A 15,942-nucleotide genomic window follows, 5' to 3' on the forward strand; every position below is an offset into this window, starting at 1 on the left:
AACACGTGCAGCGTTGATGAGACGTTTGAAAGAGAAGTTGAAAACCGAAAAGAATCGCATGAATATTGATTTGGATTTCGATAGATTGGATACGACAGTAGATGAAGAGATTAAACAAATCGATGCAAAAGTGAAACAAATTAAAGATTTCTTAACGAACAAAGTCCGTTTTGAGGGTATCCGGGAAAGCCTCAAAACGCGTTTGGCACACTTTTTCGCACATGCCAAGCGACTACCGGAGAATACGGAAAGAGAAGACGATTACGCGGATATAGACGTGTTAGTTTCAAGTATAGAGATAAGTGACATTTCAACACACGAACACTAGCTTGAATTTTTCCATACACAAAAATGCACGCCAGTTTAAAGGCTATTCAGATTGCATATGAAAATATTACCCAATTGATTTGGGTAAAACGGCTAAATAATGATAAAACTAACAATCGGGGTAAGAGTGCATATATTTTCCCCCAAGTTTCACAACTACATCTACAAAAGAGACACGCATACCTTTGAACGTGATTACCACTATTCGCGGCGCGTTCAATACACATTTTTCATTGTTTTCGGGTCAAAGAGATGTTATTGAACAACTGAACCAGTCATTCGCAATGATGTTATCGGGAAACAGAAACGAGTCAGAGCCAAAGAAGGATAATGAAAAAGGATCAGCTGAAGAAGGATCGGATAATTCGCGAAGACGTAATTTGCAGTCAGCCGATAATCCGGTCGGTTACCCACAATTAGCAACAAATTATTTACCCATTATGATGCCTCCTTGGATGTTCGGGAATCCTCAAATATGGGCCGCACAGCAAATGATGCGTGCTGAACTGCCCAAATTCTGCAAAGTGACGTAAGCGACATTGATAGTTTTGGCCCATTTTTTGGTTATTATGCATAAAACTCTTGCTCATCCTCTAAGTTTCCTTCCATAGATGATAGATTACAACTAGATCTTGCATTCTAATACAACAGGCATACCACAGTGTTATTTTTACACCAGATATTACATATATTATACCAACAAATATCGACATTTTGAATGGCGCTTACGTCACTTTGCAGAATTACGGCAGTGAATCTCTAGGTAATTTTTCAAATTCTATGAACGCTCAGAAAGTTTCGGGACAGATCGAAGGATCGCGTAAAACTTCGGGAAAATCGTCGCGCCGTTCGAAACAAAAAGTTCAAAGTTCTAGTTCGGAAAAGGATACGTCTAGTACGGAAGACGGGTGGTCGTCGGAAGAGGTACGAAAGCCGTCGCGTGGTAAAAAGCGTAGTCATAAATCGGAAAAACGTAGGCCAGTTTCGGACTGGAAATCGAAATATGATGGGGCGGATAACGGACAAACTTTAATGAAATTTTTGAAAGAAGTGGAATTTTACGCAAAATCGGAGAATATGTCGCCCAAACAACTGTTCAGATCAGCTATCCATCTTTTCAATGGAGCTGCGAAAACTTGGTTCATGACCGGGTTTGAGAATGAAGATTTCACGTCATGGGAGGAGCTTAAAGAGGAGCTTAAACGCGAGTTTTTGAGCCCCGACCATGATCATACGAGCGAGATACGTGCGATAGCCCGGAAACAAGGTCCGCGAGAATCGTTTCAGGATTATTTTCTGGAGTTGCAGAAAATCTTCAACTCTTTAACGAAACCAATGACCGAACGCCGTAAGTTCGAGATCGTATTTCGGAATATGCGGTCTGATTACAAAGGACACGCAGTGTCCTCTGAGATTGACAATTTAGCCGATCTCAAGAAATTCGGCCGACGGTTAGACGCGACTTATTGCAAGACTTATTGGTATAAGTATAATACCACGACAACCGACTCGAATACGCGAAATAGAACCGCGCAGGTGAATGAGGTACACACGGGTACCAAACCGAAGACTAAACCGAAACCGGACGAAAAACAAAAATCGCGTACTTTCCGGAATTCTACTCGCGACCGTAGGGGTTCAGACGAAGAAGAAGTAGTATCGCGTAGACAGTCCAAGAGTCCTTCCCGAACCAATGAGCCAAAAGGTGGATTAGAAGTCATTATTGATAAATATCAGCCACCTAAGAACGGTGACTGTTTCAACTGTCGTCTATCCGGTCATCACGCACGTGACTGCGATCGACCTAGGCATAAATACTGCCAACGGTGTGGATTCATGAATGTAGATACTGCCACATGTCCGTGGTGCGCAAAAAACGGTGGGAAAACTGTCCCCGAGGGCAGGCAGTTAGACCAAAACTAGAGACCTTCACTACCAACTTAAAGGATGCTTTGCAAAACCATGGTTTTGACAAAGTAGCCGAGGCCGATTACGTCCATACACATCAGTTCTTAGTCAACGAAACGATCATTAACCTTGCAAACGATGAGAGACCTCACGTTAAAATTACAGTCTTTGAAATACCTCTGGTTGGCTTATTAGACAGTGGAGCACACTTGAGCATTTTGGGGATTGGAGCAATGAACCTTATAAGAAAATGCGGCTTAGAGATGTTCCCCTCCGACGTGATCCTTCGTACGGCCAACGGCGAAGAGTTGAGCGTTTCAGGCGTGGTTTATTTACCGGTGACTTTTAACGGTACTACCAAAATTATTGACTCCTTGGTAGTGCCATCCTTGAAGAGAAGAATTCTCTTGGGGATGAATTTTTGGCGAGCCTTTGAGATCAGACCCACCGTGGGTTCCTCAATGGTCGAAGAAGTAGAGGTTAACAATAATTCTGATCGAGATGTCACCGGAAATGATCAAAATCCCGATCCTTATAAAATTCAGTTATCTGAAGAACAAGAGGTAAGGCTAGCTGAAATTAAAACTCAGTTCAAAGTAGCATATGAGGGGGAGCTCGATACTACTTGTGATAATCCAGATCCAGATTATTGGGAAGATTCGTGATTGGAATAATTACCGATTCGGATGATAATCGAGACACTGATTCAATAACACGTCGTACACTTCCAAACGCAAATTTTATTATGAATTCAAATTACAGAGGAAAGTCACAGCCTACTGCTTGTGATTGATTCTAAGTATAGCACATCTCCCTTTTTATACAATTCAATGAATTACCATCTACATTACAAAATCTTTATATTTCTCAGGAGTTTTCCGTCCTCTACGCAGTTGTCCTTCACCATCAGCAAACCCAGGATTCGGAACTTCGTCATCTTCGAGAGGAAACCCAGCAAAGTTTTCTTCTTCATTCATAGACGTGTTATCAATCGTAATTTCATCCATACGTTGTTCTTCCACAACTCTTGGTTTATCGTTGATCTTCTTTAAGTGAGCAACGTTCCTTTCGTACGCCACTCCGGTGTCTGTGTCTTCAACAGTTGCTCTGGGGCCAGAACGATCCACTACAGTATACTTGGTTCTGTTAAAAGCTGTCGAGAGTTTGTTCTTTGGTGTAAGGTTCCTCATGAGTACCGTATCTCCCTCGTTGATGTCGGAATCCTTCGCGTGACGTCGAATATCCTCCCTTTCTTTCCCTTTTTGTTTGTTCAAAAAATCTTGATCTCGAAATTCGGAAGATGGTGGAATCGATTCGATATCTTGGATTGTTGGCAATTTTGATCTGATTGTCCTTCCATAACACAATTCTGTTGGAGTCCTACCAGTGGTAGAGTGCGGTGTTGTGTAGTACATAATAAGATAATCTTTCAAGTCTCTTTTCCAGTCTCTGCCTAGTCCATGACTGATTTGCAGTCTCTTTAACAACGAACGGTTTTGTCTTTCAACTAGACCGTTTTCCTGTGGCCAATATGGAGCTGTGTGATTGAGAGTAATGCCGTGAATTTTACAGTACTCTTCAAATTCCCTTCCAACGAACTGCTTGGCGTTGTCGAGTGTAATAGTTCTAGGATACCCTAGACGGGTGAAAATCTTACTGAGGCGTTCGACAGTTTCAGATGCAGTAATGCGAATCATAATTTCAACTTCCTTGTACCTACTATAGTAATCTATGACTACTAGTAGATACTCACCAGTGGGAAGAGGACCCATGAAGTCGATGGCAATATCAACCCATGGTTTTGTAGGTAGATCTCTTCTACTCATCGGCACTGGTCGACACGGAAGACCAACTAATTGACAACCTTCACACGCTGTACAGTATTCCTTAGTTTCTTTGTCCATGGAAGGCCACCATGCTCTATCCCGCAGTCGACGCTTCATAACAGATTCTCCAGGATGACCTTCATGTGCCAGCTGGACCATTCGTTCGCGTAGTTTTTTGGGAATTACCAACTTATTGCCTCGAACCAAGGTGTCTCCGATGAAACCAAGTTCATTTTGAAAAGGCTCGTAATGTTTTGCCAACGAATTTTTCCAGTGTCCTTCTCGAATACACTCTCTTACGGCGGAAATCTCTGGATCATCTCTGGAAGCTTCCTCGATTTCGCTAACATCTATGGCCACAGATTGTTGTATTGCCAAAACCAAAAACTTGCTATCCTTTTCAAAATCAGTTGCCTTTTCCGAACAAACCAGTCGAGATAAAGAGTCTGCAATATTTCCGCTTCCTTTACGGTATTTGACGGTAAATCTAAATGACTGTAGTCTTAAGACCCACCGTTCGATTCTTGCACAAGGTGTTGATGAGGGGCTGAATATTACTTCAAGTGGTTTGTGATCTGTTTCCAATTCAAACTCTCTACCGATCAAATATTCGGAAAATTTTTCAACTGCCCATACCAATGCCAATGCCTCTTTTTCGGTTTGGCAATACCGTTTTTCAGTGACTGTTAGGCTCTTACTGGCGTAACTGATTATGCGGGGACAATCGTCAGAATCATCTGCAAATTGTACAAGAACTGCACCTAATGCGACTGGCGAGGCATCAGCTATAACCCGGGTACGGAAACAATTATCGAAGAAAGCCAGAGTGTGTGCCTGTGATATCAAGTGCTTCAATTTTTCAAAACTTCGTTGATGCTCGTTTGTCCACCTAAATGGATTAGCATTGCAAATCAGTTCACGCAACGGTGCGGTAGTGGTAGCCAAGTCAGGAATAAATTTGCCAACGTATGTAACCAAGCCCAGAAAACTTCTTACTTCGTCTGAAGAACGAGGTTCGCGGAACTTTTGCAAGGCTTGCACTTTTTGTTCAGTCGGTCTTATTCCATCAGATGAAATGACATGCCCCAGGAAATCAAGCTGTTGCGTCTTAAAGATGCATTTGTCTTGGTTCAACATAATATTGTTCTCCTTCAAGACACAAAGAACTTTGGCCAAAGCAACATTGTGCTCTTCTTCAGTTTCTCCAAAAACAAATATGTCGTCAATGTAGTTAATGACATTCTCGCATCCCGCTAAGATTTGTTCCATGGTTTTTTGGAACATTTCTGGGGCACAAGAAATGCCGAACATCAGCCTTTTACACCTGAACAGTCCTTTATGGCAAATAAATGTCGTGATGTACCGACTTTGCTCAGCTAATTCAATCTATATTTTGATAATAAAATTTCAACAGTATTAATGTAATTCAATTTCATTATAAAATACTTATTATGTTTTTTTAGGTTGTCTAGCTTACCTGGTGAAATGCATCTTTGATGTCCAAACGACTGAAGTATTTAGCAGATTTCAACCGAGGAAGGAAACTTTCAAACGTAGGCATCATGTGATGTTCTCGCATGATAGCCTGGTTAGCACGTCGCATGTCCACGCAAAGGCGAAGATCACCATTGTCCTTGACTATTGTTACCAACGGTGAAACCCAGGGTGCTGTTCCAGATACTGGTTCGATGATATCCGCCACAAGTAGTTGATTCAGCTTCTCTTCAATTCGACTGAGAAGTGCTATCGGTGGGCGCCTGACTCGTTGAGCTATTGGAGTAACATTTCTGTTGATTGGAATACTCAGCTTGACATTTTTCATCTTTGGGAAAGGTCTATTCCCAGCCGGAACGATGTTGTTGACGGACAGTCCAACCTTCAAAACACCCAGACGCTTCGCAGTATCCTTTCCCAACAACGGCTGAGAACCTCCGTCGATGACATAGAAGATCGTTGTTTCCTGACGTTGGTCGGCTTCGTTTCCAATGCTGAATGTTGTCTCAAGAACGTGTGACACAACTAAAGGCTTCGCTTCACGGCCGTATCCTCGCAAGATCGTGTTCGGGACATGTTTCGGTTTCCAGAAGTTGACCCCTTGGCTGAGCATGCTTCGCCAAGTGTCGTCGTCGATAAGGTTCTGATTACTACCAGAGTCAATCAACATTCTGATCAGTACACCCCCGACATCGACCCAAAGAAATTCATCGCCATCTCCAATGTTGCAAATAAAATTTGAACTGGACTCGCACTCCATAGACGTTATTGCTCTCACATTGTCTGTCTTCATCTTCTTACCAGTTTGATATGGTGTTGGGCCATCATACTTGCGTTTCGTCATCGAACGGCAAACACGAGCGAAATGACCAAACTTTCGACATTTCTCGCACTGTTTGTTCCGAGCGGGGCACTGTTGGTCATTTCCGTAATGATTCTTCTGTCCACATCGATAACAAGAACCACTTGTTGATTTGCCATTTCCTGATACACGAAAAACGTCCTGATCTGAACGCGGTACCCGTACCGATGTTTCACCATTATCGTTTCCAGCAATTGCCTGAACCTGCTGCTTAATTGATTCGAACGAATTCACAATTCTGGATACTTGCGACAGTGTGAGAGTTTCTTCGTGAAGCAATTTTCTACGTGATTTGTCACCTCATGAACGTAGCCATAAAGCGAAAGGTAAGCCCCAATAAGCGACCCTCCGAGAATTAACCCTTGTACCCTCCGAGAGCTAGCAAGTTACAATTGTCATTTATAAAAAAATAAACTTATGAATTTGTTCTGAAATAAATGTTTTCTATTGAAAAACAAGTGTCCACTTTCTTTAATGAACAGTCCTTATGGGTAAGCCTGGCTTACCAGTTAAGCCGAGGTGAAGAAATCGGCCCTAAGTGCAGTAACCCTAGGAACAAAAAAAAAAATATGTGTTTTGGGGTCTCTACACTAAGGTAAAGAACAAAATATGCGTTGGCCTTGTATTTAGGCAAACTTAAATTTTGAATCAAGAAAAATGGGGCACGTTCGGTGTAGTACTAGATTTGTAGTAATGAGCTGGATTTTAGTATGGTGAGAAGGTTAGTTCTCTGTTTTTGCTATGAAATTGTACAAATAGCGTGGGTATTATGATTCCTTGCCTAATTTGATGCTGCTTGAGCAAGACTTTGGATTACTATGTTGTTTATGTTGCAATAAATGGAGAAAACAACAACACTGTTGCCCAAAGTTTTACTCGAACATCATAATATGATGGCAGGGATTAATATTACCCACGCTTTTTGTACCATTTCACTGCAGAAACGGAGAATTGACCTTCTGACCATACTAAAATTCAGCTCATTGCTACAAATCTAGTACTTCACCGATCTGCCCTATTGTTCTGCTATGCTAGTCCGAATATTTATTTCCGGGAGCAGAAGACGCGCCTTGCATTTAAGTACCACCCCATTCGTAGACCAGCAATTAAATCGAACAGCTTTCTTTTAGCTGTTCAAGTATGTGGAGACGTTAATACGCACAAATAAACACGTAGCCGCGGGCTTTTCGTTTTTATTGGCATGGTTTACTACGATGTGTACGATTGCTTTTACGATCCATAACATTTGAGAAATCGTAAAGTGGACGAGCTTAATCTACCACTGTTTGGGTGAAAAATATAACAGACATTCAGAAGGGATCATATAAATCAAACGATATCATTACAAGTGTGATTATAGCCAGATTATCTCAATAAAATTGCATTTTCATAATTGAGTCGATCATAACTCTACTACTTTCACAAACGTAAACAACAAGAATTCAAAATTTTACGACATTTTTTATGATTTTTTGCAGACATTCATCATTTGAACCATTCCATAGTTCATATCGTAAACAGTTGTTCTAAAATGACTAACGCTGAACTCGGAAGTCATTTAACGTCCACCGGAGGTAAGACACATGCACATTTTTCACATATTACATAAAGAAATTACCATGTTTTGTTGGGTATGCTATCAGCACCAATTGAAGGTTGTGTGTTGAACTTCTTGTCAATTTTTTGATGGCTTTTTCATCATCATCATAAAACAAATTAAAAAAAAGGAAAACAAAATACAAAAGCTAACCACGCCTCGATTTGTTTCGACCTATGCAATCTCATTGGAGTTCTAAGCGGTATCTAGACAACTGAACAAGTCTAAATCTGTTTGAAATACTGGACTCTAAATCTAAATTTTAATAATCGTTGGTGCTCAGGAACCAAATAAAAAATAAATTGAAAATGATCTTGCATCGACTTTTTGAACCCCCTAAGCAGAATATCCTCTTCGAGTGAGTGTAATCATTTTCGTACCTTTTAATTCCGCCCTATTTTGCTTATCCTTTGACAGATACGCGTATTTCGACTACAACTTGTATTCTTTCTCAGTGTAAGTTATCCACTGTTACCCACTGTCAGTGGATAACTGACACTGACAAAGATTACAAGTGGTAGTCGGAATACGCGTATCTGTCAAAGGATAAGCAAAATAGGGCGGAATTAAAAGGTACGAAACTGATTACACTCATTCGAAAAAAAAATGAATGTGTTTGTGAGAGCCAATCAAAATATCTGAAAAATAACCAAAGTGATGTAGTGACTCAAAAAAAGGGGCTATTTCACATTTTTTTTAACAACCAAAGAAATGCCTAACTTATGCCAAATCAGGATAAGGACAGTTTCTTATTATTCTTAGTACTCAGTCCGACAATCATTAATCGATACATCTTACACTTAAAGAATATGAAACACGACAAATAAAGCCCACCGTTTGAGCTCCATGACTCGTCGTCATAAAGCTCAAATAAATAAACGCTTAAAATAAATGAGCTCACATTCTCTTCCGCTCCGCCATTCTGCTTCGGACGATCGTCGTCACAAGAGCTCAATTATGACAACATGACAGCCAGTGTCACGAAAACCTACCTTTATACGTAAATGAACTTTTTATACTTAAATGCGGCAACCTGGAGCGTAATTATTTTGCAGTTGTCGTCGCGAGAGATCATTTCAGCGGCGACAACGCGCAACAACGTGCTGAAGACAGGGGAAGAAAATGGGTCCGGTTGACTGACACGTTGATACCGCATTGCTATTAATGTAGAAATAACAACACGAACACGACTCCGATTATGATAATTGGTAGTAAACGTAAATATGGCATTTGGTGGAATTAAAGTTTTTTTTTTCATGTTAGTAATTGGTTCATTTTTAAACCAGTAAATTGTACATAGGAACACTTCCACGGAACGGCGGAATCTATCGAAGTTCCGGTCATCACCAGTTTTTCATTTTGAAATCCCTTTAAGTCTATGATCATGAGCTGAGAAGACCGGAGCAATCTGACCTTATGGGACTAATTACCATTCTCAATGTGCATGATTTCAGAACTCCTAAACTTAGCAAGGTCAATTACGATGCCGGCCATGTCCTTACGGACCTGAAGTAAAGGAAGGAATGTTAGTAAGACAAGCATTATTATGAAAATCTCAAAAATACACAAAGAATCACGGTCGAATTATATTTTTGACAAAAGAATGACTTCAACAGCTAGAAAACGATACAATTCCAGAGAAGAGAGTTGTCGGACCAAGAGCCGCATAACAAGTAACAAAGATCCCCCGTTTTTGGTCTGAAATGGCCAAACTAGGGGTGGTGGGGGTAAAATGGACAGGTGGGGAAAAATGGACAGGGCACAGTTTCATGGCTTTTATTGTTTTTTATAATGTTTCAACGATTGAAACTTATGCCTAAGCATGAATCATTATACTTTTGCTGATCTTAAACATTAAAATCAAATAAACCTCTTCAAAATGACAAAAAATTTAAAAATCACGTAAAAAATCGGAAATGATGTCAAATTTGCTTATTATAGCTAAGGCTTTCTCGTAAGTTATTTTCAAATTATTACAAGTTTACAAGTGCTTGTTTTTTACACTATTTTTACAATAATTGTATAAGTGTGTTTCGAAGTTTATATTAAAAGTTTGAAAACAACAAAATAAAGGTATCGTATGTAATTTGATAGTTTGTATTAAAAAACATAAAAATAATATGCTGTTATATAACTTTTAACGACTTGTTCATTTTACCCCTTCGATTGTCCATTTTACCATCACCGATTTTTTCAAGCTATTTTGATGAAGAAAATAATCAAAGAATACAATATTTTTTTTAATATCTCTAGATTATATCATTACCTTCCATGTTACTCGGAAAAGCAGATAAATTTTGCCGCATTTCCACTGGAAACGACCAAAATGCTTAGGTTGTCCACTTTACCCCCACCACCTCTACGTAGTTTATGGACAGCGCTTTATCGCAACAAATGCGACATTGTCCTTATTTATTGTTGCCCAATGGTTGAAATTTACTACTCGTAGCAAGCAAACAAAACAATCAAATCAGTGTCTCCATAATATAGGGCACTGCTCGCCGCGGTTGCTGTGCAAAATGTTTCTAAGTCTTTGAAATTTTGTGGCCTTGTTGTTTACGGTTTGGACTTGGAAAAATTTCGTCGGGCTTCATGGGCAGTACGATTGAATTTGATTGAGTTTTGGGAGAGCGCGTTGGTTTTGGTATGCAAGATGGATTTTAGGGTAAATCAAAATTCTGGGACTCCAATGTAATTCTGGGGCGTTCCGAAGGTGTTGCTTAGACTGGCCCAAATACAAAAATGTCGAAAAATTCCACGGGGCACCCTCTAGAATCGAGAAGAATGAAGGTCATCCAATTTCCCATATATTTCGACTGAACATCCCATACAAACCTTCAACGCTTTTGCGCCAGCTCATTTTTTAACCGATTGAGCTGAATCTTTCACAGATTGTTCTTCTCATCCAAAAGCACAATTCTAGAGGGTGCCCCGTGAATTCTGAAAACTTTTTTTCGACTCATAAAAATGTGGGCCGGTCTAGTGTTGCTGGTTGTTTTTCGCAAATGAGTAAATTCTGAAATAGAAGATGGGTAATTCTCGCTGAGACCGGCCCACTATTCACACCTTGTCTTCAAAAATGTTTGCCGATTTTCTGAAAGCTCTCGCTTGAAAAGTAATGCGCATGGAAATGTATGGAGAAAACGTGGCTTATTACAAAACTGCAGATAACTTTTGAAAGAAGAAAAAGACATCTCTAATTTTTTAATATGTTATGTATAAATGTCCCAGATTTCAATTGATGCAAAAATTTTGAAAATCGGTGGTTGCCCTCATGGTGAAAAAAATGTTTTTGGTATGAAAATCCAAGATGGCGGACAAAATCAATATGGCCGACCCAACTTTTTATTATTGTAAATAGTAGCTCTATCTTTCCTCTTTTCAACCACAATTTGTTTTGAGGTGGTTGTTGGAGATACTTTCGAGTTACAACGGTTTAAGTGAGCCACCATTTGACCAAAATCGAGGGGTCTGCAAAAATTGTTGTGACTCTAACTAACAGGGTGTCCATCAATTTGAGTAACCAAATGCATTTTTCTTACTTTTTAGGCGAGGGCTTTCAGAAAATCGGCACCTTGAACATTTTTGAAGACAAGGTGTAAATAGTGGGCCGGTCTCAGGGAGAATTACCCAGATAGAACTTTGGTCTGATGAAATCAACGGGTCCGTCTATGGTAGGCGAAATTCCGCTGGGATCACCACGCACATCCTGTAGAAAACCTGGTGGAATTCCAAAAGACATACTGGGGACTAACTTTGGCATGACTTTGAGTGGAATTTTGGAGGAATACAATTGTGATTCCGGTGAGAATTTATTTTACCGTTTGTAGGAAAACTGTAGTGGTATTGTGGGAGTTCCGAAGGGAATCCTGGATGGTATTCCTAAAGGAATATAGGAATTAAATGCCGAAGCAATCTAGAAAAGAACTTCCAAAGGACTGATGGAAGAAATCTGCGCTAATCTCAGGAAAAAATCCTCGAAAAATTCCAGAAGGAACTATAGGAACAACCCATGAAGGAATCCCTTGAGGCATCCTAGACAGACGTCCTGGAGAACTCCAAGTAAAAGTCAATGGAGAAATGCCGGAAGAAGTTCCAGGAAGAATCACAAAAAGATTTCCAAGATTAATCCAACAGAAATCTAGGAGGGACTCCTCGAGGAATCGCAAGCGGTACGCGTTGAGGAATTTAAGAAGGACCCCAAAAAAAACTCCAAAAAGTCCCAGAGGGAGCTCCTGGATAAATCTCATAAGGAACTCCATGATTAATCACTGAGGAAACTTCTAGCCGAATCTTAAGCAGAATTCTTGGAGAAATCTAAGAAGCAATTCCTTGTTAAGAAGAGCTCCTGGAGGAGTCTTAAGAAGAGCTTCTATAAGGATCTCAGGAGCAGGAACCCTCAAATTAAGGAATCCCAGAAATAACTCCTTGAGAAATTCCAGATAGAAATTCTGGAGGAATCCCAAAAGGAACTCATGATTAATCTTAGTTGAAAATTCTAAAGAATTCTAGAAAGAACTACGTACATAAACCACGAATGAACCCCTAGAGGAATCCTCAGAATCTCAATAGGAAGAATCCCTTAAGGAACTCTTAGAGGAATCCCAGCAGGAGCTCCACGAATAATCTCAGAAGGAGCATCGAAAGTTTTTTTTTATTCTTCACTCACTTAACCTAATTTACAGCTCTTTTGTCTACTAGGGCACTGCGTGAGCGATTTCAATTCGAAGCTGTACGTACAATTTGTACAGCACCTAAATGTATTCTATTCTTATTCTACTATATCGAACTGGTTGCCGTTGCGCTGCTTTCATGGTAGAATGATGAGCACGAGGAAGCTGATGTGTGGCTGTTGATTGTTCATATTTCCAGTCCGATAGGGGGTCCCCTATGAGTTGCCGTTCGTCGATGTCCAAGTATCCGGGTCCATTTGAGCCCTAAGCTCAGAAAAGGGTCAGTGTCAGCTGCTCTGAGGGGGAAAGAGCTACTGACGAAAGTGCCGGGGCTGGATCGAACCCATGACCATCTGCTTATGAAGCAAACATGTAGCCACTACGCCACGGGCCCCGGCGTCGGAAGTATTCCAGGAATAAATTCTCGTAGGAACGCTAGGAAGCACTCCTAGATGAATCTTATAAAAAAATCTAGGAGAAATCCCAAAAGAAATTCCTGGAAAAACTTCGAATGAGTGTAATCAGTTTAGTACCTCATAATTTCACCCTGTAATGCTTATACTTTAACAGATAAGCGTATTTCGACTACCACTTGCAATCTTCCTAAGGCCCAGTAATCCACTAGTGATACAAAACTAATTACACTCATTCGAAGAGGGTGTTTTGCTTAGACGGTGCAAGATCCTGGGGAAATCGTGGAAGGTATTTCTGATGGAATCTCAGAAGAAATCCTGGAGTACACCTGAGATTCCTCAAGAAAGAAATCCTTCTGATTTTTTTTCTGAAAATTTCTCAACTTCAGAACTCCTCTATTGCCTTCTGTACCTTCTGAGATTACTCCATTACTCTTTCTGAGATTTTTTAAGTTTTTTCATGATTAGTTTCTTTGAAGATTTCTCAAGTAGCTTCTCCTGAGATTCCTTTTTTAGGATTCCATCCTTCGAGATTTCTTCAGGGGCTCCTTCTAGGATTCCTTCAGATGTTTCTTTTAGGTTAACTATCAGGGTTCCTTCTGTTAATCCTACACTGAACGGCGACTTTCGGTGAAAATTACTATTCTGAGGGTTAATTTAAATACACAACGCCAACGCCACTAAATTTGTGCAGACTGAGTTTCGTTTTAATTCAACAGAATTATGTTTTCAATTTTACCATGGACTCGATTTTCAATTAAACAAGTTTCTGTAGACTATCGGATTCGAACCAAGGACCTTGACATCACCAGGCTCGCACGCTACTACTCGGTTGATGTGAGAAGAAACAAAATACACACAAGAAGCATGGGTGGGTCGATGATCATGTTTTGCCACGATAAATTAAAAAAGTTTTTTATGCTTGTCATTACTGCAAGCCGCCTTTCAGTGTACAGGTTTTTTTTTAAATTGTCCAGGAGTTCCATTCAGGATTTCTAATTGAGTTCCTTTTCACATTCCTCTGGAAGTTCCTTCAGGGACTTCTTTCTTTTGAGACTCCTGGATGAGCTCTATCTGAAATTTCCCCAATAGATTCTTATAGGACTTATCCACGAGTTCCTTCATAGGATGGCTTTCCGAAACTCCGGGGCACAATTTTTGGTGGAACAAATTCCTGCAAGAATATCGGAACGAAATCTCGGAAAAATCGTGGAATCTTAGAACGATCCTTGAAGAAATGCTTGAAGGAAGAAAAAATTGCCTTTGTCAAACATTTTGACCATTCCCTGTACTTGCTTTATAACTTGGGTATTCTAATGAAATAAATCATGTTAAAAGCAAATATATAGCCGGGGCCCGTAGCGTAGTGGCTACACGATCACTTCATAAGTGGATGGTCATGGGTTCGAGCCTAGCTCCGGCACTTGCAATTTTCCGTCAGTTGTTCTTCCCTCCGAGAGCGGCTAGGACCTGAACTGCCGTAATTCTGCAAAGTGACGTAAGCGCCATTCAAAATTTCGACATTTTTTGGTATATTATATATAATATCTGGTGTAAAAATAACACTGTGGTATGCCTGCTGTATAAGAATGCAAGATCTGGTCGTAATCTATCATCTATGGAAAGAAACTTAGAGGATGGGCAAGATTTGTATGCATTATAATCAAATATTGGGTCAAAACTCTCAATGTCGCTTACGTCACTTTACAGAATAACGGCAGTGAATTTCTTCAGAGCATATGCTCCAACGGACCCGGAAACCTGGCTATTGGCTAACGACAACTCATAATGGACCCCCAATTGGATTGGAAATAGATCAAGAGCCACCAAACATCCTTGTGCTCATCACTCTACCATGGACAGGGTAGAAAAGTGCCAGTAGCGCAAAGGCAACCAGTTCAATATAGTAGAATGAAAATAGAATACATTTAGGTGCTGTACAAAGAGTAAGTAACACAAGCTACCGTGACGTTACAACGTTTTGACGCCTTTTCGGTCAGATTTTTCACTATAACTCGTAAATTCGACCGTAAACCTTCAAATAGTATTGCATATTCGGATTCCTTGCAAAATTTCAAATAAATATAATCTGTTGTACAGTTAGTTTTCATTGAAAAAGTATGTTAAAAATGGGAATTAGTAGCGTGACGTTACAAAGCATGGAGTATGCAATAATTGACGAGTTTTTAAGGTGTGCAATAATTGGAGATCTACCCTAGCAGTCAGTGGGGTATCCAGAGAGTTGCTTTGGGGGGGGGGGGGTGATCGGGTTTGATATTCAATAATACCTTTTTTTTTATTTGACAATCACATTTCATGAATATGCATACTCAATTTGAACCGTAGGTTCAAACTAGCGGCGCAGCCGACTAAATTTTTCAACGCTAAGCATTTTATATTGAAAATTGTGGCTCTGGGGGGGGGGGGGGGGGTAAAACCTAAAACCGCCCCCTCGTGGCTACGCCACTGCTAGCAGTATGTACATTTCTCTAGGCAAAGTTATTTTTCATCATTATTTCACATCAGGCATACATTTTGTAGTGTTTTACAAAAAAAAAAATCGATCAATTCCTTGCTAATATTTTAAGAACTAAAGCTGTTTGGCATATTCTCAATAAAAAAATGCAATAATTCTATAGAAAACCAAGTTTTCGTTCATCCCGAATAAACAAAGGTCTAGGCATAAATGACAATAAAACATACCAACGAATGGTAATGTATAATGACAACGAAACAAACACGTATTTTTTTTAATTCAGATATCTTTAGTATTTACTCGGAGTAAACTAAATTCAAATTGGGATTTCCATATTACAACGCATATTCTCGTGCGATTCCATCT

The 15,942-nt window shown here is 40.0% G+C and overlaps 1 protein-coding gene across 4 annotated transcripts in view; it reads left to right on the forward strand.

Annotated features, from left to right (window-relative positions):
- The window catches only part of LOC115263717 (T-cell leukemia homeobox protein 3), a 131,539-nt gene that overhangs the window by 56,414 nt on the left and 59,183 nt on the right, over positions 1-15,942 (forward strand). For 2 of the 4 annotated variants that reach the window (XM_029866960.2, XM_029866961.2), the window contains exon 3: positions 7,896-7,991. The exons of the other annotated variants lie outside the window; for them this stretch is intronic. In XM_029866960.2, coding sequence (XP_029722820.1) covers positions 7,896-7,991 — 96 coding nt within the window. The remainder of the gene's footprint in view (positions 1-7,895; positions 7,992-15,942) is intronic. 4 annotated transcript variants of the gene reach the window in all.

This window comes from Aedes albopictus, chromosome 1 (genome assembly GCF_035046485.1).
Source record: "Aedes albopictus strain Foshan chromosome 1, AalbF5, whole genome shotgun sequence".
Classification (NCBI taxonomy): Eukaryota; Metazoa; Arthropoda; class Insecta; order Diptera; family Culicidae; genus Aedes; species Aedes albopictus.